The 26,143-nt window shown below is 47.0% G+C and overlaps 2 protein-coding genes across 7 annotated transcripts in view; one reads left to right on the top strand and one right to left on the bottom strand.

Moving 5' to 3' along the window:
• LOC137436599 (tRNA selenocysteine 1-associated protein 1-like) overlaps positions 1–20,522 on the bottom strand; it is a 72,628-nt gene extending 52,106 nt beyond the window's left edge. For 4 of the 6 annotated variants that reach the window (XM_078786593.1, XM_078786598.1, XM_078786594.1 and 1 more), the window contains exons 1-2: positions 20,352–20,486; positions 1,193–1,290 (exon numbers count right to left, since the gene is read on the bottom strand). In XM_078786593.1, the coding sequence (XP_078642719.1) occupies positions 1,193–1,290; positions 20,352–20,375 (122 nt within the window). In that variant the 5' untranslated portion in view covers positions 20,376–20,486. Of the gene's footprint in view, positions 1–1,192; positions 1,291–20,351 lie in introns of all 6 variants that reach the window. The other 2 variants (XM_068130540.2, XM_078786597.1) reach the window with 2 other exon arrangements.
• A 570-nt stretch (positions 20,523–21,092) lies between these two features.
• The window catches only part of PAK1IP1 (PAK1 interacting protein 1), a 52,013-nt gene continuing 46,962 nt past the window's right edge, over positions 21,093–26,143 (top strand). Inside the window, exon 1 of the mRNA XM_068130539.2 lies at positions 21,093–21,364. Within this exon, the coding sequence (XP_067986640.2) occupies positions 21,242–21,364 (123 nt within the window). The 5' untranslated portion in view covers positions 21,093–21,241. The remainder of the gene's footprint in view (positions 21,365–26,143) is intronic.

Genomic DNA, 26,143 nt, shown 5'->3' with positions numbered 1-26,143 from the left:
ATGGTATTAATAACGTGTCGATGTAGTTGTGAAATGACGTAAAAAGGAGAGAAGTAAATTGGGGTATTAATGCATAGCAAATTGCAGGGCAATTGGCCAAGAGGTACAGAATTGTTCAACAATCAAAAAAGAGCATGACACGTGATGAGGAACAACTCGCTCTTATAAACATAGATACTTTAGTGTGTGTATGTGTTTTTGTTGACTTGAATGCACTCATAAACCACTGTACAGAATGAGTTGAAATTTGCTGGTTGTACTTAGCGTATGCCCAGGGTGAGGTTTTAGGTGTGAAATACTAAATATAAAAAAAATCAGTCACAAGGACTAAGTTTGGATGGCCACTTCAAACTTTGCTTTACATTTTATGTGAAAGTGAGGAATCATCACAATGGTGGATGAATTCTAATACTTGCTTATTGCACTCCTGCACCTCTAGACAGAATTAGGTGAAAACTGGACATTATTGCTAAATTAATAAAACTCCCAGAAATTGTACAACAAAATAAAGTAGGCCCTCACCCCATCCTCCTCCCCCCCCTTGCCACTCCCTGCCCTTGCAGGTGTTTCTCAGATATAATTCATGGAGCAGTCTACCAGGTGCCATTACACATCTACAGACACCATAGGCACTGCTGCAGTTTAAAAAGGCCCACCACAATCTTATCAGGCAGCGTCCTCTAATACAAGGTCAATGGGGGGAGGAGGCAGAGCAGGAGGAGTGGGGCGAAGAGCAGCTGTTTCCTTTTTCCATTGATAAAAAAAAAAAAAAAAAAACTTGGGATGAACAGTCCTATGATTAATTGTCAATGGAGAAAAGCAAAACAAAAGTACCTTTCTTTGGGTGAGGATCGAGAAGGGGGTGGCAGAAAGGTGCTAGTGGCTTAAGATTCTTCCATATGTCGGTAATATTGCATAATCCCTCAAGTAATAGAGCTTTCGCACGATGTAATTTGAAGAAAATCAGCAGACACCAAAAAAGTTTTTGCCACAAATTTAAATTTGCAAGTTATACTTGCAGTATTGTGGAGCCAAATTATAAGAATACATAAAGTTGGCTCCAAGAAAAGAAGAAAGTGATGCTTTATTTGAAAAATTAAAGGGAAAGAAAGTGAGTGACCCACGAGTGACCAGTTGTGGAAGGTGTCTCAAAGTAGAGCTAGTCATGTGGAGATCACCATGGGCCACATACCCTGTGAGCTTGTTGCGGATTATCTTCACACTAGCGACGTTCTCCCCTTGAGCAGAAAACGCATTTAGGATGAACGTCTCATCCATGTATGCATCGAGCTGTGGACACAAGCACACATTAATAACAAAAATAACAATTATTTTAAAAATCCATTTCAATACAATGGGTTTACTTATTTCAGGCTAAGCTCTGCATTTCAATTTCTTTAAAACTTTGTTGAAATGGCAAATTGTTTATATGGTCAAATATCTGCATGTGGAATATGTTGTTGGAGAAACAATCACCGTCATCATCAAAATAATTATCCAAGAAGTGTCTACACCTTTACAGCAATCATTTCATGGCCACATTTTGCAAGCTGCACTTTTTATAATCTCCCTAATCCTGTGTGCACCAATAATGCAGGAAGAATGATGTGGACACTTTGCCAAAAGGGATTTCCTCCATCCTCTACAATCCTAAACCAGTCTTGGGAGTGCTGGGGAGGGTATGGGGTAGTGAGGGTGGGAGGGTTGCAGGAATCTCAGCTCCCTTGAGTAAATGGCACGGACATAGAGTTGAGTGGAGCTTCTCAGGTAGGTATTCCTGTTAAAGGTGACAACATAATTATTGTTTCTTTTCTGAAAGTATGAAATGCTTGACTTTAAGGAGCTGCCTGACTGGATGAAGAGGAAGAAAAACTGTTGATATGCTGGGGAAACTCCAAAGGAGTTTGGCGAAATAAAAATAGATTAGGGCGAAGAGAACACTAGGACAACACATTAACTCAAAAGTAAATGTTGCAATAAGAAGAGTAGCTCCCAAAAAGAAATACATGATAATCCAATTAAAAGAAGCTCAGAAAATACAAGTGTCACGTTATTACCCTCACCAGAAGAGAGGGTATTGCATTCGAGTCCGTTTGTTACGTGGCAAAAAAATATTTTTTGGACAAGTATGTTGATCACTCCGGTTTGTGTGTTTGTTTGTGTGTGTTCGTCTGTCCGCTCACTTATACTTGCCTACAGGTCACAATTTTAAACCGATCTTCACAACACTAAACCAAATGGTGGAGTTTGTGGTCCAACAAAATCTTATATATTTTCGAGGTCAAAAGGTCAATATAGGCCAAAGGTCAACCACTTTTCTTCCAATTTTGAAAACCTCAATTTTCATCCAATTGACTTGAAATTTGAATAGGATTTTCATATCAGCTAACTTAATTCAACCACCAACTATTTTGAGGTCAACATAGGTCATACGTTCAACATAGGCCAAAAGTCAACCACTTTTTCAAATTTCTAAAATCCTCAATTTTCATCCAAATGACTTGAAATTTGAATAGGATTTTCATATCAGCTAACTGAATTCAACCAACAACTATTTTTGAGGTCAACACTGGCCAAATTTCTAAAATTGCCAATTTTCATCCGATTAACTTAAAAACTTTGAAGACGATTTGCATATCAGGTCACTGAATTGAAGCGCCATTATTTTTGAGGTCAAAAGGATGCTCTACGGAGGCCAAGTGTTGCTCTATGTGTGATTTTTCATTTGTGTGTTTGTTTGTCCGCTAAATATGATTTTCACTGCAACCGTTGGTCCGATCGATAGGAAATGTTCACCACAGGTGCACCTCCACCTGTATTATTTTTTTCAATCGATAATTATAACGCATAGGTCACGTGGTACAGGCGGCATCTTGGAAAAACAAAAATTATTTGCACCTCTATCTCTCCGAAAGCGCTGCATAGAAAAATTTGAACATGGCGCATTGTAAAGAACTCGCCATGGGGAATAACGTACATTAATGATGATGTCATAGGTGCCTTCATTATGACGTCATAATTCAACAAGTACAAAACTTTATCCGATCAAGATGAAATTTGTTGATCATCATCTATGGCTAAATTGGTGGAGAAAAAAAAAATGATGTTGACGTCATCGGTCATGTGGTTCGACCGCCATATTTGTTTTAACAAAAAAGCCTTAAAAAACACTAAAAACGTCCTGGTGAGGATCTACAATCTCTGATTGCTCTTTCTTGTTTTCTCTGCAATCTAAACGTTATATATTTGAGCTTTGCATGAATCGGAAATTGTTTTTTAAATTTTCAAAATTCCACATGGAAGTTACGACAACCAGATTTGAATAATGTCATATACCTCGTGTTAACATTGTGCTCAAGTCTCTTGGAAAAGCTATTCGTCGTCAAAGAGTGGAATACCTCCCGATGCAGTGCCACCAGGGCAAAGGAACAAGGGGACAAAGAACACACACAAAAAAGCATGAGCAGACAAAGTTGCAAGAAAATGAGAAAAAAGGATAACAAAACGACATCTGCCCGTGTCCTTGTCTGAAATGCAAACCTGTACAGTGTACATGTGATGTGACACAACACATTCATTTCTGAGTCATGGTGAATGTTTACTTTTCAGTTCAGGCAAAAATACAAGTTTTACATTAATCAGATTCCACTGCAAGACTTTGCAAGAATGAGCCAAGCATCATTCTCACTGCTGTTTACAATAACTTATGAGGGGTGATGGGTAAATGCCCAACAAGTCACAGAGGGAATCATGTTTCACTTCAATTCACATATTTGATATCCCTCACATTGAAGCGTGTGTGGGAAACACCCTGCTGTAGTCGTCGGCCTAGTCGTCCGAACCCTAACCCCACCCACTGAAATATCATGTCTGTGCAAGTATAACAAGGTTAAGAGTTTTTTTTTGTTGTTGTTTTGTTTTTACAGATTAGACTGATAAATTATCCCACAGATCCTGTATTCCCCTTCACCAACACCCCTTTTATCACCCCGCGCTTTTTGAAAAAAATAAAATAAAAATTAAAAAAACCAAGCGAATATTGTAATCGGCTTTGTCTGACTGCCCGTCCGTCCGTCAGTCATGCATGCTATTTCCTCATAAACAGTTGGGCAGAAATTCAAACTTGGGAGTTGTGATCACCACAAAGATGCAAGAGCAGTATTGGTCGGAGTCAAAAGGTCAAAATACACTGGGTAAACTACAGGCCAGAGGAAGAGAAGAGGTGCAGGCATCCATTTTACATTGGTTGTATCATATTAAACAGATAGTCTCTACAAGTTTCCAACGACACACTATGACAATGGATTTAGTCTTGAAAGCATTTTAACGCTCCTCAAGTTATTCAAGAAAAATGCTCCTCTACTTTCTGTCAAAAAAAATAAATCTGGTACAAAAGATTTGGTACGCTGTATAGATTAAATCTACAAAACCCCTTTTTAAGTCGGGGGGAAAAAAACCCGTTGGGCAAGCGGATATCTGGTTCGGCGAAGTACATTTTCCTAGAACTGCAACGACTGGCAAGTGAAAATAATAAATATCGAGCCCTCCATTCAAATTATCTGCCATAGAAGGAGAGCAACACTCCTTGTGCTTCGACATCATTAGAGATGCCAACTAGAAGTGCATGTGGTAGACAGAGCACATACCTCCGCCAGGCTGACCAGTTTATGATTTGTATCCCACCGATAGGCCGGATCTGCATATAGACCTTAACCTAAATCTAACCAATTTGTCCTCGTCAAACATCCAAACTGTCCACCAAGTTTCATTCAAATTGAGATAGCCTGCTCACACAGACAAAGGTGAAAAAAATAACATCTCTCCACATTAGGTGGTTGAGGTAACAAATTTGAAAGCTTTATCAGGGTTCGAAATAAGCGGTGGCCCGGGTGCCAAATGCCACTAAAAACTCTTATCGGCCCATCAAAACCTGGTCCGAGGTGGCCCGTGTGGGCACTTGTGTCAAATTTGTCTATATATTCAGTCGTTACTTATCATTATTATGCAATCTCAACAAACTAAACTTGCCAAGGGGACTACGGGACATATGGCAAAGGTTGCAGCAACTTAATTTGCTCCCCTCACCTGGAATTCTGACGGTGGAAAAGGCAGAAATTATCTTCATAAACGTGTAGGGTATAGAGTGTAGTGACGCTTCCGGTGTTGATGGGAGAGGGTATTATGAGTGATGCTTTGGGAATCTTAATTCTTTCACAAGTAAGGGAAGTCCTCTGTGTTATTTTCACACTCACTAAGCCTACGTTACGTTTAGAATAGGTACACCGTATCCCTGCGTGTCGTATCCCTGCGTGTCGTAAGAGGCGACTAAAAGGGTTGGCGTCAGGAAGGGCATTCGGCCAAAAAATATTGCCTCAAAAAGGGGACCATGACAATTACAATTACATATCGGCAGGGTACAGCCCAAAGTACCCCGTGGGGGTCCTCACCCCCCCCTCGTCAAAAATCAAGGTGGGGAACCCGATCGAAGCAATGGTGGAAATCACTCCATTTATGACGAAACGTCTTGATGCCCCACGTGGAGATAAGTTTCTGAGGTTTGGGACATGGAATGTAGGGACAATGACAGGGAGATCAGGAGAAGTGGAGGAAGTATTGGTCAGAAGAGTGGACATATGTTGTGTGCAGGACACGAGATGGAAGGGAAAAGGTGTGAGAATGGTGAGGGGTAGGCAAGGACAGAAATACACGTTTGTGTGGCAAGGGTGCCCGGAAGGCGTGCATATTGTTGGTGTCCTCTTTTCTGAGGAGTTTGTCGACAGTGTGGTGAGTGTGACTAGAGTGAGCGAAAGGTTGATGATGGTGAGAATGATGATTGGAAAGCTCTTAGTGAACGTCATCTTGGGATATGCTCCGCAGGTCGGTCGGAGCGATGAAGAGAAGGACAAGTTCTGATGTGCAATAGAGAAGCTGATGGAAAACGTGAAAGATGAGGAAGTTGTTGTGGTAGGAGACCTAAATGGACGTGGGAAGAAGTATAGATGGTTTTGAGGGAGTTCATGGGGGTTACGGATATGGTGTGAGAAATGGAGAAGGTGAAAGGATTTTGGAGTTTGCTGATGGAGCTGATTTGTTGATTTGTAATACTCAGTTCCAGAAAGAGGATAATAAGCTTGTTACATACATGTCAGGTGGGTCGACGACAACCGTTGACTACCTGATGGTGCGTAGGCGAGATACTGTAGGGCGGGCCATACTTGTTTTTTTTGTAAATCAATCGAGAGGGGGGCGAGTTGCTTGAAGGATGAAGTAGAACAAATCGTTGTGGACCCAGATGGAATTAAAGGAAGATGGAAGAGATATATGGAAATGCTGTTGAATGCAGAGAATGAATGGGATGGCAACATGGAGAGTAACCCAGATTTAGGACCGGCAGAGAAGATAACTGAGAAGGAAGTTGAGGAAGCGATAAAAGCAATGAAGGGTAGAAAAGCGGGAGGGCCGACGGGAGTTGTGGGAGATATGTTGAAGGCAGCGGTAAGTTGGGGTGTGAAGAGAATGACAGAGATCTGTAATCTGGTGGTGAAAGAAGGCCGCATGCCAGTGGATTGGGAACTGAGTACCCTTGTCCCTCTATACAAGGGGAAAGGTGACCCTCTGGACTGTGGCTCGTATCGAGCGATAAAGTTATTAGAGCATGGAATGAAGGTATTGGAAAGGGTGTTGGAGAAGAGGACAAGGAAGAAAGTGATGATGTACGAAATGCAGTTTGGATTTATGCCAGGAAGAGGAATGACAGACGCGCTTTTTATTGTAAGGCAGTTGCAGGAGAAGTACATGGAGAAGAGGAAGAAGTTGTTTCTTGGATTGATTTAAGGAGAAGATGAACAAGTGGAAGGAATGTGTGGAGGCAAAAGGTCTGAAGGTGAATATTGGAAAGACGAAGGTGATGGCAAGTGGTAAAGCATGTGGTGAGGTGGAAAGAACTGGGAAGTGACCTTGTGCTGTGTGCAGGAAGGGTGTCGGAAGTGAACTCCATTCAATGTACAATGTGCGCTGTGTGCTGAGTGGGTTCATCAAAAATGTAGTGGTCTGAGAGGGTCATTAACCAGTGTGGCAGCCACATTCAAGTGTAAGGTGTGCACAGAGGGAGCTGCAGATGGAGGAAATATTGAGTTGGATCTTGGAGACGGCGTGAAAACATTTTGCTACCGAGGAGACATGCTGAACGGAGAAGATGGATCAGACTCGGCAATGGTTGCTCGAGTGAGATGTGCATGGAAGAAGTTTCGGGAACTGAGTGGCGTGCTGACGAGGAGAGGAGTGTCGTTGAAGTTGAAGGGAAAGGTGCATGCTGCATGTGTGAGAAGTGTTATGATTTATGGGAGCGAGACATGGGTAATGAACGTAGAGCAGCAACGAAGGCTGGAAAGGGTGGAAATGTGAATGGTTCCGTGAATGTGTGGGGTATCGTTGAGAGAGAGGAAGACAAATGATTAATTGTGAAAGATGATGGGATTAGAGCCTGTGATGGATGCTGAGAGTAGAAATAGGTTGAGATGGTTTGGTCATGTGTTGAGGAAGGATGAAAGTGACTGGTTGAGATAGAGTGATGGAAATTAATGTAGAAGGAAGTAGAGGACGGGGAAGACCGAGAAAGACTTGGCTAAAAGTGGTGGGAGAAGAAATGCGGGCAAGGGGGTTAACAAGGGGAGATGCAGAAAATAGGGCAAAATGGAGAAGATTGTCATGGAGCCTCCAAGGCTAACCCCCACTGTAGCAGGGAAAATGGCCTTAAAATGCCTGTTGGTGTTTGTTGTAAGCCTACGTTACTTTAGTTTCGACTCGACTGCAAAAAATTCGGAAGAATTCCCATATTTTATTGCCGTTTTCCGCCTTGGCAAGGTGTATAAATATATAACTGAATCGTTCTAGACCTCTCTTTTCTGGAGAACATTTTTCCTCAAATAAAAATTAATAAAGAAAACCCAAAACTAAATGCAACCACCACCACCATTGTTTGTACTGCACGCACACGCTCTGAGGCAAATCAGCGCTGTTTAATCCGCCTTCATTTTGCGGTCGGATCCTCCTGCCTCTGCCATATCGGAGGTGGTGCACGAGTAGGAGCAGAAGCAATTATATTTTGCATTGATTTTTGGACATATTTATGTTTTTGTTCATACTTACTGATGTTGTCATAATAAAAAAAAATGTATGCCTCTACCGACGAAGTTGCCGGAGGCATTATATTTTTGGGTTGTCTGTCCGGCCATGATAAGTTATCGTGGTAATGAAAACCTAAGAACAGCTGAAGGTATCCAAATCAAACTTGGTACAGTTATTATTATATTGAAATGCAAAGATGTACTGATTACATTTTGGGGTCAAAAGGTTATGTAAAGTTAAAAATTATGTTACCAAGCCAACTTGTGAACCAGTGACGATAATTTTAACAAACTTGGTACAAGTATATATGATGCAAAGATGAACCGATTGAATTATGGCATCAAAATGTCAAAGGTCATAGGTCATGTTCGGCAAATCTTTGATAACTTTAAATCAGATGAATAGATTTAAATCAAACTTTGTACAAGTATGTATCATGATGTAAACATGAACTGAGACTTGAAGGTAAAGAGGTCAAAGGTAATGATAAGTAAAAATTATTTCGTCACCGCGATAACTTAAGAACTAACTTTGCGGACTAACCGCAACTAACTGCTCTAGCAGGGAAAATGGCCTTAAAATGCATGTTGTGTTGTGTTGTTGATAACTTAAGAACTGCTGAAGGGATACAAGTCAAACTTAATACAAGTATGTACTACTGTGTTCAAAAAAGGTATCCGACCTTTATTTTTCGTGCGTAAAAAAAGAAGAAGCTAGGGAGGCGTTGATTGGTGCACGTATGTAGGCGATCCTAATGCGCACGCGTGAATTTTTTCCCACCTGCAGAAGCTGTCATTCGACAGCAGACCGCCGATGAGTGAGGACATGTAAGTGAGCGCCGTCGGATTTTCGTTTTTGACAAAATGACGGAAAAACTTGAACAACGCTACTGCATCAGATTTTGTGTAAAGCTTGGCGATTCCCAAGTGGAAACAATCCGCAAGATTCAACACCGTTCATTCCATTATGAAGGAGGATTTGGGCTTCAGGAGAATCTCAGTGAAGTTCGTACCAAAGCTGCTAACGATTTAGCAGAAGCAACTCCGTTTGGAGATCGCACAGGACATGCTGGAGACTGTGAACAGCGATCCCAGCTTCCTCAACACAGTGATCACTGGCGATGAGTCCTGGGTTTATGGGTATGACCCAGAAACCAAGTTGCAGTTATCACAATGGAAGCATCCAACATCCCCGAGGCCAAAAAACACAAAATTTGATGCAGTAGCGTTGTTCAAGTTTTTCCGTCATTTTGTCAAAAACGAAAATCCGACGGCGCTCGCTTACATGTCCTCACTCATCGGCGGTCTGCCGTCGAATGACAGCTTCTGCAGGTGGGAAAAAATTCACGCGTGTGCATTAGGATCGCCTACATACGTGCACCAATCAACGCCTCCCTAGCTTCTTTTTTTTTACGCACGAAAAATAAAGGTCGGATACTTTTTGAACACACTACGTATAATGATGTAATAATGTGGGCAGAGGCATATCGGTCAATGTCCCGACGTCGAAGAGTGCCGTTCTAGTTATTTATAAAATAGACCCTCTCGTGAACATTGTTGCTCCTACGGTTGGCAGAGAGTGCTCTGGAAGCAGTGGTGGAAAGAGTGACAATTCCATATATGGGAAAATTACGTGCATGGTCGGGGGTCACCCAGACAGCTCAGATGGCAGAGCACTAGTACGGTTCACCAGTGGAACCTGGGTTCGATTCCCAGTTTGGGTGTGTAATTTTCCCACATATATAGATTTCTCAAAAAATAATGTTTCCCAAATGTATTCCTATTTGCGCTATTACCAATACTCCAATGAAGCAGTCATATACCACTCATGCGTAACAAATAATGCTGTCAGGCACACATCTCCATATAAACGGTGGTATAATGAACCTTTCATCACATTTTTGATTAACACCGATTTCCAAAAATGCATTCTGAGTGCTAACTAAGCGAGGTATTACTACTTGGACGGCCCCATGACGACCGTTGAATGCCGCCAGGGAAAGCTTCTTCATTCTTTCATTAAGAAACTCCCACATCAAGTTGGTTTCATACCTTCCTAATGACACTTCAACCCAGTATAAAACAAGTACAAGGTCATCACAGCACAGCCGGGCTTGTTTGATACTTTATAAATGGAGCAAGGAGACCAGAGGAAGGACTTCAGTGTCGACTGTGACGATGCAGCAAAATATGAGATTGAAGAACAAGTTATTCTTTTTATTCAATTCAGCCGATTTACAAATAAAAATAACCCAAAAACCATCCAGCTCATGAATCCAAAGCAAAAATCATATGAAAGAAATACACTTGAAGTTGGTGAGGGTGTGGATGGAGTTGGTGGGGTTGTGGATGGAGTTGGTGGGGGATTGGATTGAGTTGGTGGGGGATGTGGATGGGGTTTTTTTTTTTTTTTTTTGTATACTGAATCGAGGCTCGTGAAAGAGCTAACCACGCTTTCACAAACAAATCAACCAGACAAACAAAATATATAAAAAGAGGGAGCGGAAGAACAAGATGGGGAGAGAAGGGGAAGCACACAAACACAACATTTGAGAGCAGGGAGAAGTGTGGGAGGGAGAGGGCTTGGGGGGGAGGATGCGTGGGAAGGGGGGGGGGGGGAAGAGGTATAAAACACAAGGACACCAAGGACTTCCAGGACAGAAGTTGGTATTTCAAAAAAGTGTAGGATTTGGGGTGAAATTAGCGGGGGTAGAAAAGATCAAGGTTTTGGATGGGGGAAGATAAGAGATGGTGGTGAACAGCTGTTTTAAAGACCTGGAGGGTGGAGTGGGATTGAAGAGAGTGAGGGAGTTTGTTCCAGAGGCAGGAGAAAAGAGGAATGAAGGAGTGAAGGTGAGCAAAAAGTCTTGATTTTGACAGTTTAAACATAAGAGGGTTGCAGGCAGATCTTGTGCGACCTGTAGGAATATTTGGGGGACAGAGCCAAGAGAGAGCTGGGTGGGCAAAGCCAGAGAGGAGTCGGTAGAAGACGGAAAGACCACCAACCTGCCTGCGGTGAGTGAGTGAGAGGCCCTTGGAGTTGGCTTCATCGCGGGAGATTCCAATGATTCTGAACGCTTTGGTTTCAACAGCGTGAAGATGAGCTAGGTGTGAGGCAGGAGCACCAAACCAGAGGGGAGAGGAGTATTCCATATAGCTGCGGATGAAAGCCTTGTATGTGGTGAGGAGCTCAGGCGTGCCAAGGAAGGACTTCGCACGACGGAGGATGCCCAGTCGGCGACAGGCTTTGGAGGCCAGATTTGAAATGTGGTTTTCCCAGGAAAGATCATGGAAGATAGTGAGACCCAAAAGCTTGAGTGACAGAACTTCTTGGAGAGGATTATTCAGAAAGTGGATGGGAGGGTTGTCCAGTCGGTCTTTTCGGAGAGACATCGTAAGAGTGTGAGATTTGTCAGGATTGAAAGACATGTTGCACTTGTTTGCCCAGTCTGTGATTTTGTCCAGGTCTGCAGAGAGTGAGGAGGCTGCAGACTGCCGATCTGAGGGATGAAGAATGGAGTGACAGAGAGTAGAGTCATCAGCAAAGAGATACAGAGGATTTTCAAGAGAGTCAGAGAGATCATTGATATAAACCACCTTTAGAGGCCATTTTTCCCCGCAAAGCGGGGGTTGGCCTTTTTCGGGAACCATGGTTGTTGTTGTTTTTTGGTTCCCTTTTTGAAGCAATGTTTTACGGCCGGATGCCCTTCCTGACGCCAACCCTTTTTGCCGCCTTTAACGCCAAACAGGGAATTACCAGTGAACTGGTACTCAATTAGCCGACCTCGGAAGGATGACAGGCTGAGTCAACCCCCCTGGCGTTAATTCAGCGATCGACCGGGATTCGAACCCAGGATCCTAGGATCCTAAGCCGGCACCCTAGCCGCTAGCCCAACACCAGGGTTAGAGAGATCATTGATGAAGACCAGAAAAAGCACAGGGCCCAGAACACTGCCTTGGGGAACTCCAGCCTTAACAGGAAGAGGAGATGAGAGAAACCCATTCAGGGCCACACGTTGACTACGACGAGAGAGGAAGTCCGCCAGCCATGCATGGAGATTTCCATGGATACCAAAGGAGGAGAGTTTGGTGAGCAGAGCGGGGTGCCAGACCGTATCGAAGGCACGTGAAATGTCAAGGGAGACAGCTCTAATTTCCTGTTTGGCGTTGAGGACTTCCATCCATTGTTGAGAAAGCAGAAGCAGCATGTCCAGAGTGGAGTGACCAGCTCTGAAACCAAATTGATGGTCAGAGATCAAGCCATTGGAGAAGAGGAAAGATTTCATATCTGAAGCAATGATGGATTCCATGACTTTGCTGATAATTGGGAGAAGGCTGATTGGTCTGTAGTTGCTAGGATCTGTTTTTGCACCTTTTTTGTGCAAAGCGGTGATGTTGGCCGATTTCCAAGCAGATGGCAGATGACCTTGAGCAAAAGAGAGGGTGAAGAGAACAGAGGGAGTGAAAGAGCGGAAGAACATGATTTTAGGACCCGTGGGCTGATGCTGTCAGGGCCAGTTGCAGAATCAGAGTCGAGGGTTGACAGAAACTTTTCCACCTTGTCAGGAGGAAAGGACACAGAGTCCAGGAGCAGCTGGGTACGACTGGGTACGGTGGGTACAGAGAGGGATGGGTTTGGGACACAAGATTTAGAGGCAAACACAGAGTTGAGGCATTCAGCTTTTTCACGTGCGGAGTCAGCCGTGTAGCCGTTTGAGGTGAGGGAGGGGATAGAGGGGGAACAAACACCAGAAACAGATTTGACCAGACGCCACCAGGATTTGGAAGAGGGAGACAGATAAGAGAGTCCGGTCTTGAGAACGGAGAGATATTGTTTCCTGGCTGTCCTGAGGGTGGACACACACTTGTTTCGGGCTTTGTGAAAGGAAATGAGATTTCCTTCCGTTTGGATTTGCTTTCCAGGAGACGAAAGCAAGTTGTTTCTGGGCAACAGCCTCACCACAAGATTCCGTGTACCATGGACGGGAGGAAGGGTATGACAACTGAAGACGAGATGGGATAAATCTGTGCATGAGAGAGAGCAATTTACTTTGGAAGAATTCCCAGGATGAGTTGATGTCAGAGGCGGTAGAGATGGGAGACCAGTCCACATGATTGATGGCTGCTTGAAGACCGTGCCAGTTGGCCTGAGTGAAATGCCAGACTCGTCGACGCTGAGGAGGCTCTCTGAGAATGGTCAGAGAGATGTCCACTTTAACAAGCACATGATGAGCTGAGCCTATTGGAGCAGAAGAAGAGCAGCAGACATTTTCAGGGAAGTTAGTCATAACCAAGTCCAGAAGAGAAGATGCTCCGTTGACTGAGATCCGGGTCGGGAAATTGACAGATTGTGTCAGTCCCAGTGAGTCGCAGAAGTCCTTTGCTGAAGAGCCATGGCTGGTGAGAGAGGGAACCCACACCCAGCCAACTGGCATGGTGACGATTGAAATCACCACATATGAGGAAGAGAGAGTTGGGATGGGTAGATAGAAGTTGGTCCATATTATCAGACAGCGAGATGTAGATGGAGTCATCACTGTTTGGTGGACGGTACAACACACATATGAACAAAAGGTGGGAGCGAAGGGGAGGCCGTAGCCAAAGGTATTCCTGGGGGTGAGGTGGAGAGAGGGCAGTGGAGGGCGAGTGAGGTAGAGAGTTTTTTATAAAGATAGCAACCCCACCTCCAGGACGAGGCTCAGGTCTATCATACCGGAGGAGGGAGTACCCTGGGAGAGATACCAAGGAATCAGAGACATCATGAAGGAGGAAAGTTTCTGTTAAGCAGATCACATCTGGTTTGTCAGAAGCAACCTGTATGGAGAGATCAGTCAAGTTTGAGCGGAAGGCCCCGGATGTTTGAGGTCCATACCGTTATTGAAGAGGAAGGGGGAGCATCGGATACAGAACAGGGGGGGGTAGGAGGGGTAGAGTAAGATGTGGAAGAGGAGGACGAGGTAGGGAGAGATGTTGAAGGTGTGTCAGAGATTTCAGAATAGCTTGGAGAAAGGGAAGAATGGGGTGGGCAAAAGGTTTGATGGAGATTGGGTGAGGCACAGTGAGGTGTTATTTGAGGGGGGGGGGGGGGGAAGAGCGAGGCAGAAGGTTGGGGGAGATAAAGGTGAAAGTTGGAAGGGGGAAGAAGCAGGGAGGACACTTTGAAGAGGAGGGGTGAGAGGGGAGTCCAGGAGGGGAGGAGCGAGGGAGAGTCTCGGAGGGGAGGGGTGTGGGGGTAGTTTCGGAGGGAGGGGAGGGAAGGGGCAAGGGGGGAGATTTGAAAGGGATGGGTGATGGGGAAGATTTGAAAGAGATGGGTGATGGGGACGATTTGGAGGGGAGGGGCAAGGGGGTAGATTTGGAGGGGAGGGGTGATGGGGAAGTTTTGGAGGGGAGGGGTGATGGGGAAGTTTTGGAGGGAAGGGGTGATGGGGAAGATTTGAAAGGGATGGGTGATGGGGAAGATTTGGAGGGGAGGGGCAAGGGAGAAGAATTGAAAGAGATGGGTGATGGGGAAGATTTGGAGGGGAGGGGCAAGGGGGTAGATTTGGAGGGAAGTGGTGATGGGGAAGGTTTGGAGGGGAGGGGCAAGGGGGAAGATTTGAAAGGGATGGGTGATGGGAAAGATTTGGATGGGAGGGGCAAGGGGGAATATTTGAAAGAGATGGGTAATGGGGAAGATTTGGAGGGGAGGGGTAAGGGGGTAGATTTGGAGGGGAGGGGTGATGGGGAAGTTTTGGAGGGGAGGGGGGATGGGGAAGTTTTGGAGGGAAGGGGTGATGGGGAAGTTTTGGAGGGAAGGGGTGATGGGGAAGATTTGAAAGGGATGGGTGATGGGGAAGATTTGGAGGGGAGGGGCAAGGGAGAAGAATTGAAAGAGATGGGTGATGGGGAAGATTTGGAGGGGAGGGGCAAGGGGGTAGATTTGGAGGGAAGTGGTGATGGGGAAGGTTTGGAGGGGAGGGGCAAGGGGGAAGATTTGAAAGGGATGGGTGATGGGAAAGATTTGGATGGGAGGGGCAAGGGGGAATATTTGAAAGAGATGGGTAATGGGGAAGATTTGGAGGGGAGGGGTAAGGGGGTAGATTTGGAGGGGAGGGGTGATGGGGAAGTTTTGGAGGGAAGGGGGGGTGGGGAAGATTTGGCGGGGAGGGGTGAGATTGGATTTTGAAAAGTGTACGATTCATGGGAAACGAACATTTTTTGCAAAATGAGTTTGAGACCTTCGAGTCAAAAATACGTTTGAGGACGCTGAAGGAGGGGTGGAGTGCTGGAGAGTTTCGGGAATGTAGAAAAGAGGAACTGTAAGAGATGGTATTTTTTTTGGAATGAATAGATTTGGTGAGCAAGACGAAAGCATCCTTTTATAGGAGAAGAAGAAAAAGGTGTTGTAATATATGACAGAATACAGTTCTTCAGGGGAAAGATTAAACATTTCTAACCACGTGATCACGAACAATGTGAACGAAGAACGAACGAATAAATAAGAACAAATAAACGAATAAGAACTGAGAAGGAAATATTTTTTTGGGGGGGTTTTTTTTTTTTAGTTGAGATATTAAACAAGGAAGTATGGGGTGAACGACTGGGATGAAACAGAGAACGAAAGTAATTGCAGCGCATTCGACGAACCGCTGAGAGAAAACAAAACCACAAGGTCGGAGACGGTAGCCTAAGCCTACTAGTACTAGTACTAGGCCTCAGAATATGCGACACGAATTAACCAACGATTGTGTATACATGTATGAAAAATTAACACCGAAAATCTTCCTAAAGAAACGCTGTAGGTACACACACCGAAAGATAGATACAGTTTCGACAAAAACACAATTGTGAAAAAATTACTTAGCTTCGAAAGCGTGAGCGCATGGAACAGCTTCGAAAAACGTGACCTCCAATCTTGCACATACGCAAAACGATGTATGTTGGGTGGGGCATGTGGATGGAGATGGTGGGGGGTGTGGATGGAGTTGGTGGGTGTGTGGATGGAGTTGGTGGGTGTGTGGATGGAGTTGGTGGGTGTGTGGATGGAGTTGGTGGGTGTGTCGATGGAGTTGGTGGGTGTGTCGATGGAGTTGGTGGGGGTGTGGATGGAGTTGAATGATATGAAAGAAAATGAAATAAAATAAAATAAAATAAAAATGATATGAAATCTGAAGAATGAAAAATAGGGGCAATACCCCTGGGTGCTCACCTGGTGGAATAAACAGTATACTGCACCGACTAATGGTATTTTAAACCAATTTCAACGGATGCGAGAAGACAGGGCAGCATGTCGAACCATACTAACATAATTACAAGACTTTAAAACAAACAAACAAAAAAATACCTATTTTTGAGGGCAAACTCCCCGTCCCCCCACATATACCTCCTTGAACACACATTTTTCTAATGCCTTGAACAAACATTGGTACATCACAGGTGATGAAAATTGTGAGCAAGTTTCATCAAAATCGTATGTGTAGTTTCAGAGAAGAAAGCAAATAATATTTTAGGGGGTCAAACCCCAACACATCTCCTTAAACACTGATTTTTTTTTTCTACCATCAACAAACGTTGATGGATCACGGGTGCGAACGGAATGTTGTGGTCAAGTTTCATCGGAACTGTATGTGTGGCCCGATTTTTTATTTAATGACGTTAACAAACTTTGGTACATTACGGGTGGTGAAGGTTTTGGTCAACTTTCATCGAAATCATGTGTGTAGTTACAGAAGAAAAAGAAATTCCTATTTTGGAGGTCAAACCTGGATCCACTTTAACCCCGGTAGACCCCCTTAGACCCCACCTGCTCTATCCCCCAAATTTTCCTGCAGGACAGGACGCACAAGATCTGCCAGCAAACCTCTTCGGGTGAAATTGCCAAAATCAAGACTCTCTGCTCACCTTCACTTTCATTCCCCTTTTTCCACCTCTGAGAAAAGAAGCGTTACGCCTAGGTCCCCCATCAGGGAAGTGATGTGAGTTGACAACGTGGAAGACGCAGAAAACATGCTATGATATGATATTTCACTCACAAAGTTCAGACATACATGGAGGCGGCCATCTTGGATTTTTACGTGGCGACCCAATTTTCAATAGCGTTCTTCCTTATGCCTAGATACACCCACACACGCCAGATTAGGTTTTTTTTTTTTTTTTTTGTATACAGAGTCGAGGCTCGTGAAAGAGCTAACATTTATCAAACAAACAAAACAAGCAAACAAAGAAAGTTGGTACTTCGCTTATTTTTCAAGATATTCCGCTCACAAGGTTCAGACATACATGGCGGCGGCCATCTTGGATTTCGATGTGGCGACCCAATTTTCAATAGGGTTCTTCCTTATGCCTAGATACACCCACACACCAGATTAGAAGTTGGTACTATGCTTATTTTTCAAGATATTCAGCTCACAAGGTTCAGACATACATGGCATCAGACATACATGGTGGCGGCCATCTTGGATTTTGACGTGGGTTGCATCCCCCACCAACTCTATGACTAAACTAGTGAATGATTTGGTTCGGTGATGAGCAAGCCGATTAAATTTTGGTACAGCTCTGAATCCAGATCCGGCCTATCAGTGGTATACAAAACATAAACTCTTCAGCCTGGTGGAGGTATGCGCTCCACAGAGTGCCGTTATTAGAAGCAGCCTAGTATCTAGTTATCTAGGTACTTTTGTTATGAGAAGCAGCCTTGGAAAAACGCCGTGAAAAACCGTTGGAAAAACACCACGTTAGCAGCAGGAAGGGTCATGTTATTAACCCTTGTGGAGTATATAGACTACAGCAGATATACGCTCAGATCCGTTCAGTGACGCGATAAGCATAGATTGCCTCATGATTGTCGGGATTCCTCTAAATCGATTTCAGGTTCGTGTTAAACACCAATACCAACTGTTTAAAAAGGTAATCATATGTTTGCGGTTTCTAATTTTTTTTTTACTTCTGGTAAAGGTTTTCCACAAAACACCACAAGCTTATAAACGTTGGGCTTTGTACAAGGAGGAAATCCCTTGGGGAGGTGAGATATTATTTGTATTTTTTTTTTTTTTTTTTTTTTTTTTTTTTTTTTTATACAATATCGAGGCTCGTGAAAGAGCGAACATTAATCACACAGAAAGACAAACCGACACATAAAACATATAACATAGGGAGCGGTAGACAAGATGGGGAGAGAGGGGGAAGGACACAAACACAACATTTGAGAGCAGGGACCGAGAGACATGGAGACATCGAGAGATCTGAGAGAGGGCGAGGGCTTTGGGGGGGGCGTGGGAAGGGGGCAGTGGGAGAGGTATAAAACATATGGACACTGCCAGGACTTCCAGGAAAGAAGTTGGAATTTCAAACAAGGTGGATCTGGGGTGAATTAGCGGGGGTAGAAAAGATCAAGGTTTTGGATGGGGGAAGATAAGAGATGGTGGTGAACAGCTGTTTTAAAGACCTGGAGGGAGGAGTGGGATTGAAGGGAGTGAGGGAGTTTGTTCCAGAGGCGGGAGAAAAGAGGAATGAAAGAGTGAAGGTGAGCGGAGAGCCGAGATTTCGGCAGTTTAACCATCAGAGGGTTGCTGGCAGATCTTGTGCGACCTGTAGGAATATTTGGGGGACAGAGCACAGAGAGAGCTGGGGGTGCAAGGCCGGAGAGGAGTCGGTAGAAGACAGAAAGACCACCTACCTGCCTGCGGTGAGTGAGTGAAAGGCCCTCAGAGATAGCTTCATCGCGGGAGATTCCAATAATTCTGAAAGCTTTGGTTTCAACAGCGTGAAGCCGAGCTAGGTGTGAGGCAGGAGCACCGGCCCATAGGGGAGAACAGTATTCCATTGAGCTGCGGATGAAAGCCTTGTATGTGGTGAGGAGCTCAGGTGTGCCGAGGAAGGACTTCGCACGACGGAGGATGCCCAGTCGGCGACTGGCTTTGGAGGCCAGCTTGGAAATGTGGTTTTCCCAAGAAAGATCATGGCAGATAGTGAGACCCAAAATCTTGAGCGACAGATATTGCGATTAATATTGTTTTGTAATAACATTATGACATATGTTATTACTTTTGTTATTAAAAGCCACATTGGAAAAATGCCACAATAAGCTATTTTAATACAGCTATACACCTCAACAAGCAATCCCCTTGGGTAGTGGAGGGGGGGTGTAGAGGGAGGAGGGGAAGAGTTAAGTTGCTATAACCTCCATCGTCTCTCTTAGTCTACCTGTGAAGTTTGGTTGCGATTGGACAAGTAACGCCCGAATGTATCTCGGTCAGACAGACACCAAATAGCTTACTTTAGTGCGATTTTCATGCGTCCGATTTGGACACGATTATACTTAACCATTCTGTAATTTCCACTCTTTTAAATGTTGGGAATTATGCTATGAAGACTTTCACTTCCAGATTCCATCATCGGCAGGTCAAAAGTGCCCTGACTTGCAGAAGAGTCACTGAAAGCACACGCACAGCGCATGCGCCAAAGGGCGTCGTGAGCATACGTCATTTTGAAAGTTCCGTGTTGATCAAATTTGAACTCCAGTATAATATGCCGTGTCCCTCAGAGAAATTACCCCCATTTTATTGTTAAGATGGCAGGACTCCCAAGTAAATAGCTATCCTTTATATACCAAGCTTTTAGGTAGAGCATTTTTAAAGGGGAAGCAGAATATAAAATAATAATAATCCAAGGACTGGTGTCAAATGAGAGAAGCGCCCCAAGAACTGTACAAATTACCCATATGTGCCTTAATGGATGCCTTTCCCTCCCAAAAACCTTAACTTCCGATATAAAGCACCATGTGGTCGAATCGACGGTATTCTCACAATGCCCAGGTGTTTGGGATTCCGGGGAAAGAAAATCCGACGTCGAGATCGCCGAGCGAGTAAAGCCTAAAGGCATAAATAATTCTGTGATTGGAAACACCTCGACGATTGCGTGGTGTATATAGATCCGAGTAGATCAGGCACGCCAGGAAATTCAAACAATTGGCCGATTACACAAGCTCCGGACGTACAACGCCACTTGCCCAACTTGTTTTACAGCCCTTCGTTTTAAAATCTTTGGCTTGCGCTTACATTAATCGCAAGAAAATTCGGAATTATATTATTATTAATACGAAATTAAGACTTCCAGGTTTGGGCCTATCTCAAAAATCTTTGAGGCCTTGCAAGCGTTACTTCAGCAGATTTTCCTCAGCTCTCCAGAAAGCGCTCAGCGGGCCGAAATCACCCATGTCCGCATAGCAATTCGCTCTATACTTACATCTCCCATCCATAAACTCGCCATTGGCACGCAACCGCTGGCCGAGGGCCCAAAAGGCAGACGGCAAGTGAAGAAGTAGTTAAAAAAAAGTGCCGCGTCCACTAATCCCTCCGCCCGAGCGAGCGTGCCTGAGGCGTTTACGTCCTTCCGTCATCCGCGCGCCGCCATGTCGTCATGACGCTACGTAAAACTTTCAAACAAGCCATTTAGCAAAAACAACAAACTGCACAAGCATATCCCCGTAAACAATTTTATTCAAGCGTGGAAGGGTTTGCGCTGTGAAACTACGGCGGCAGACTCTTAGACCTGAATTGATACTGAACGAACGCACATTCAACTGTGACCTCTTGTTCTGGTACCGCGCAGCCGTGCGCTTCATTAAAGCGGCTACTTGATACTTCATTAAACGCTTTACGTTTTACAACGAATGGTGACAACTTCAAGGCGAATTTGCAAAAGGTAAACCTTTAGATCTCAAATTCGTTTGCCAGGGTCTGTCTCATGTCATTTAAAATGAAAACGTGCGACTGACCAATAATAAGGGATTAATCTAAACATCATGGTCAAATAAATAAACATTAAAGTCACGAATTATGATACATGTGTTTCTGTACTTTTTATATTGTTTTATTCGATGAAAGACTGGATCGGCCAAATGACCTCCAACTACGTTGAAGTTCCTTGTTTGTCCTAGTAATGACATCGTGCAGTGAAAACCACCATGACGAGATAGGTCGCAGCAGTTAGAAGAATATGCTCTTGGCTTGTTTAAGATGCTATTTTTATTACCATCGTTTATCGAAGTTATTTTTCCGCATTTGTTGTATAACGTTAATCGTTAGTTTGTTGAGATACTTGTGAAATTCTCATTAACCTTTGATTTTGATTTGATGCAGAGCGCAGAGGCGCCTTCCTTAATCCTTACTCACCACGTGTTCCCAATGGAGGTGGTCGTTGGGAGTTACGAGCAAGTTGCGTTTGGGTTTAGCGTTCAACCAAGTGATGAGGATGACGTACGTGCTTTTAATCCGACAATGTGCTTTGATTTCACTTGAGAAACTGAAATGTTTACCTTCAGTGGGATTCATGTTTGGGTGGGACACGGTGATGGGGTAACAAACTGTTAATATGTGATTGGTACGTTTCAAGGCATTAATTAAATGTGAATCTCGTCACCGACGTCTTGTTACCGAACTGTCCACAGATTATTTAACGTGTTTTGGGCTATTTTATGCGCCTCCCTCCCATCCGCGCACACTGACACAATCCCCCTCTCCCACACCTCTTAGTCTTACCATAATTAAATGGCATTGACAAATCCCGAACCCGATAACGCGTCTCCAAAGACCCTTCCCAACCTCAACAAATATATAACCTTGTGAAATAACCACCATCAACTCCATCCACATCCCCCACTGCCACCAACTCCATCTACACCCCCCACCAACTCCATCCACACCCCCACCAACTCCATCCACACCCCCACCAACTCCATCCACACCCCCACCAACTCCATCCACACCCCCACCAACTCCATCCACACCCCCACCAACTCAATCCACATCCCCACCAACTCCATCCACATCCCCCACCAACTCCATCCACACCCCCACCAACTCCATCCACACCCCCACCAACTCCATCCACACCCCCACCAACTCCATCCACACCCCCACCAACTCCATCCACACCCCCACCAACTCCGTCCACATCCCCCACCAACTTCATCCACATCCCCACCAACTCCATCCACATCCCCCACCAACTCCATCCACACCCCCCACCAACTCCATCCACACCCCCCACCAACTCCATCCACACCCCCCACCAACTCCATCCACACCCCCCACCAACTCTATCCACACCCCACACCAACTGCATCCACACCCCCCACCAACTCCATCCACATCCCCCACCAATTCCATCCACACCCCCACCAACTCCATCCACACCCCTCATCAACTCCATCCACACGCCTCATCAACTCTATCCACACCCCCACCAACTCTATCCATCCACTCCCCCCACCAACTCCATCCACACCCCCCACCATCTCTATCCACACCCCCCACCAACTCTATCCACACCCCCCACCAACTCTATCGACACCCCCCACCAACTCTATCTACACCCCCCACCTACTCTATCTACACCCCCCACCAACTCCATCCACACCCCCCACCAACTCCATCCACACCCCACACCAACTGCATCCACACCCCCCACCAACTCCATCCACACCCCCCACCAACTCCATCCACACCCCCACCAACTCCATCCACACCCCTCATCAACTCCATCCACAACCCCAGCAACTCTATCCACACCCCCCACCAACTCCATCCACACCCCCCCACCATCTCTATCCACACCCCCCACCAACTCCATCCACACCCCCCACCAACTCCATCCACACCCCCCACCAACTCTATCTACACCCCCCACCAACTCTATCCACACCCCCCACCAACTCCGTCCACACCCCCCACCAACTCCATCCACACCCCCCACCAACTCCATCCACACCCCCCACCAACTCCATCCACACCCCCCACCAACTCAATCCACACCCCCCACCAACTCCATCCACATCCCCCACCAACTCCATCCACATCCCCCACCAACTCCGTCCACGCCCCCACAAACCCCGTCCACGCCCCCACAAACCCCGTCCACGCCCCCACAAACCCCGTCCACGCCCCCACAAACCCCGTCCACGCCCCCACAAACCCCGTCCGCGCCCCCACAAACCCCGTCCGCGCCCCCACAAACCCCGTCCGCGCCCCCACAAACCCCGTCCACGCCCCCACAAACCCCGTCCACGCCCCCACAAACCCCGTCCACGCCCCCACAAACCCCGTCCGCGCCCCCACAAACCCCGTCCACGCCCCCACAAACCCCGTCCACGCCCCCACAAACCCCGTCCACGCCCCCACAAACCCCGTCCGCGCCCCCACAAACCCCGTCCGCGCCCCCACAAACCCCGTCCGCGCCCCCACAAACCCCGTCCGCGCCCCAACAAACCCCGTCCGCGCCCCCACAAACCCCGTCCGCGCCCCCACAAACCCCGTCCGCGCCCCCACAAACCCCGTCCACGCCCCCACAAACCCCGTCCACGCCCCCACAAACCCCGTCCACGCCCCCACAAACCCCGTCCACGCCCCCACAAACCCCGTCCACGCCCCCACAAACCCCGTCCACGCCCCCACAAACCTCGTCCACGCCCCCACAAACCCCGTCCACGCCCCCACAAACTCCGTCCACGCCCCCGCAAACTCCGTCCACGCCCCCGCAAACTCCGTCCACGCCCCCGCAAACTCCGTCCACGCCCTCCACAACCTCCATTCACCCCCCCCCCCACCAACTCCATCCATACCGCTTTCCCCCCTGCCCCAACCAACCCTATATTGTTTTGTAACTGTCAAAGACACTCCCACTTCACCTGAACCTGGGGATAGGAGTAGGTGCCATTGCCTCAGAGTAAAGAAGGGGAGAGTTAAGACTGTCGTTAAAGCATGAGTGGTCTTCCTGGAAAGATAGTGGCAGCATGGACAGTAGATTGAACATAAACAGTGGATTCAACATAAACAGGAGATTCAACATAAACAGTAGATTCAACATAAACAGTAGATTCAACATAAACAGTATAAAACCACCGTTTAGAGGCCATTTTTCCCCGCAAGGCGGGGGTTGGCCTTTTCGGGGACCGTGGTAGTTGTTGTTTTTTGGTCCGCTTTTTGAAGCAATGTTTTACGGCCGGATGCCCTTTTTGCCGCCTTTAACGACAAGCAGGGAATTACCAGTGAACTGGTACTCAACATTCAACATTCAACATAAACAGTATATTCAACATAAACAGTGGATTCAACATAAACAGTAGATTCAACATAAACAGTAGATTCAACATAAACAGTAGATTCAACATAAACAGTAGATTCAACATAAACAGTGGATTCATCATAAACAGTGGATTCAACATAAACAGTAGATTCAACATAAACAGTGGATTCAACATAAACAGTAGATTCAACATAAACAGTGGATTCAACATAAACAGTGGATTCATCATAAACAGTGGATTCAACATAAACAGTAGATTCAACATAAACAGTGGATTCAACATAAACAGTAGATTCAACATAAACAGTAGATTCAACATAAACAGTAGATTGAAGGAGCTGGGGCTCCCACGTCGATCGGATGAATGGACGTGACAAAAAGCTGGAATTCATCCGAGTTGCTTTAATCAAACCAAACACTCAGGCACTCTCAAAAGCCCGTTTATCGGGCAGCAATATATATACATATTATCCCGGAGCGTTTGCCCAGGAAAGGCGAGAGGGGGCGTGGCCCAGCGTCCTGGCTGCGGCCTGGCAAGTTGAGGGCGAGCCTGCCCGGGCGTCCCGACCGAGGCCTGGCAAGTTGAGCGCGGGCCTGCCCGGGCCTCCTGGCCGAGCCCGGCATGGTGATCGCTCCGCGTCCTTGATAGGTGCAAGGCGATTGTGAAAACCCAGCGGTAGCCGCTACACACGTCCCCCCAGAATCGACTTGCACCGGCAGGGTCAATTTGAGGGGGGTCCTGATGACCCGGCCGAAGCGACCCCTGGCGGGTCGTGGGAGGGGGTCCGGTGTGGTGGTGGGCGGTCGAGTGGGGGGCACCGTGGACGGTGGGCGGCCTCGCCGCGGCGGAAGGGCCACCCGTGGTGGGTGGTCGACGTCCACGTGCGCCGGCTTGAGGCGGTCCACCGCAATCCGGTCCGACCTGCCGCCGATGTCGATGACGAACGACTTGTCGTCCCGTCGCAGCACCCGGAAGGGCCCGTCGTACGGCGGCCGGAGTGGCCCCCGATGTGCGTCGTGACGCACAAAAACATACTCCGCTGTGCGAAGTGCTGGGGGGGACGTAGGACTGGGGGTCACCGTGGTGGGATGTTGGCACGGGGGCAAACCGTCGGGCGGCCTCCTGGAGGTCCGAGCACTGGTGAGCTGCGGACCAGGGACTGGTAGCGTCGGGCACGAATTCGCCCGGGACGCGTAGCGCCTGGCCATAGACAAGCTCGGCGGTGGATGCCTGGAGGTCCTCCTTGGGGGCCGTGCGGAGGCCCAAAAGGACCCACGGCAGCCGGTCGGCCCAACCGCCGTCTTGAAGGCCGGCCATGAGCGTGGCCTTCATGGAGCGGTGGAATCGCTCGCACAACCCGTTTGCTTGGGGGTGGTAGGCCGTAGTACGGTGGAGCTTGACCCCCAGGTTGCGGGCGACCGCGCCCCACAGCTCGGAGGTGAACTGTGGTCCGCGGTCTGACGAGATGTCCGCCGGTGCGCCGAAGCGGGCGACCCAGGTGGCGATGAAAGCCTGCGCCACGTCGACGGTGGTGGTGGAGACGAGGGGAACGGCCTCCGGCCACCTGGTGGTCCTGTCCACCATGGTGAGCAGGTGTGTGAACCCCCGTGACGGGGGGAGGGGGCCCACCAGATCCACGTTGACGTGGTCGAAACGTCGTTCGGGCACGGTGAAAGGTGCCAGCGGGGCCTGGGTGTGTCGGTGGACCTTGGCCCGTTGGCAGGCCGTGCAGGTGCTGGTCCAATCGCGGACGTCCCGATGAAGGCCGTGCCAGGCGAATCGCGCCGACACCAGCTTCTGGGAAGCTTTCCGGCCCGGGTGGGAAAGGCCGTGGAGGGAGGCGAAGATGCGGCGTTGCCAGGTGACGGGCACGATGGGGCGAGGCTGGCCTTGGGAGACGTCGCAGAGCAGGACAGTGTCCGCGAAGGGGATGTCGGCCAGGCGGAGGCCC

This window comes from Myxine glutinosa, chromosome 11, assembly GCF_964187855.1.
Source record: "Myxine glutinosa chromosome 11, kmMyxGlut1.1, whole genome shotgun sequence".
Taxonomy (NCBI): Eukaryota; Metazoa; Chordata; class Myxini; order Myxiniformes; family Myxinidae; genus Myxine; species Myxine glutinosa.
Note: the sequence above shows the minus strand (reverse complement) of the source record. Positions and strands in the feature narration are given on the sequence as shown.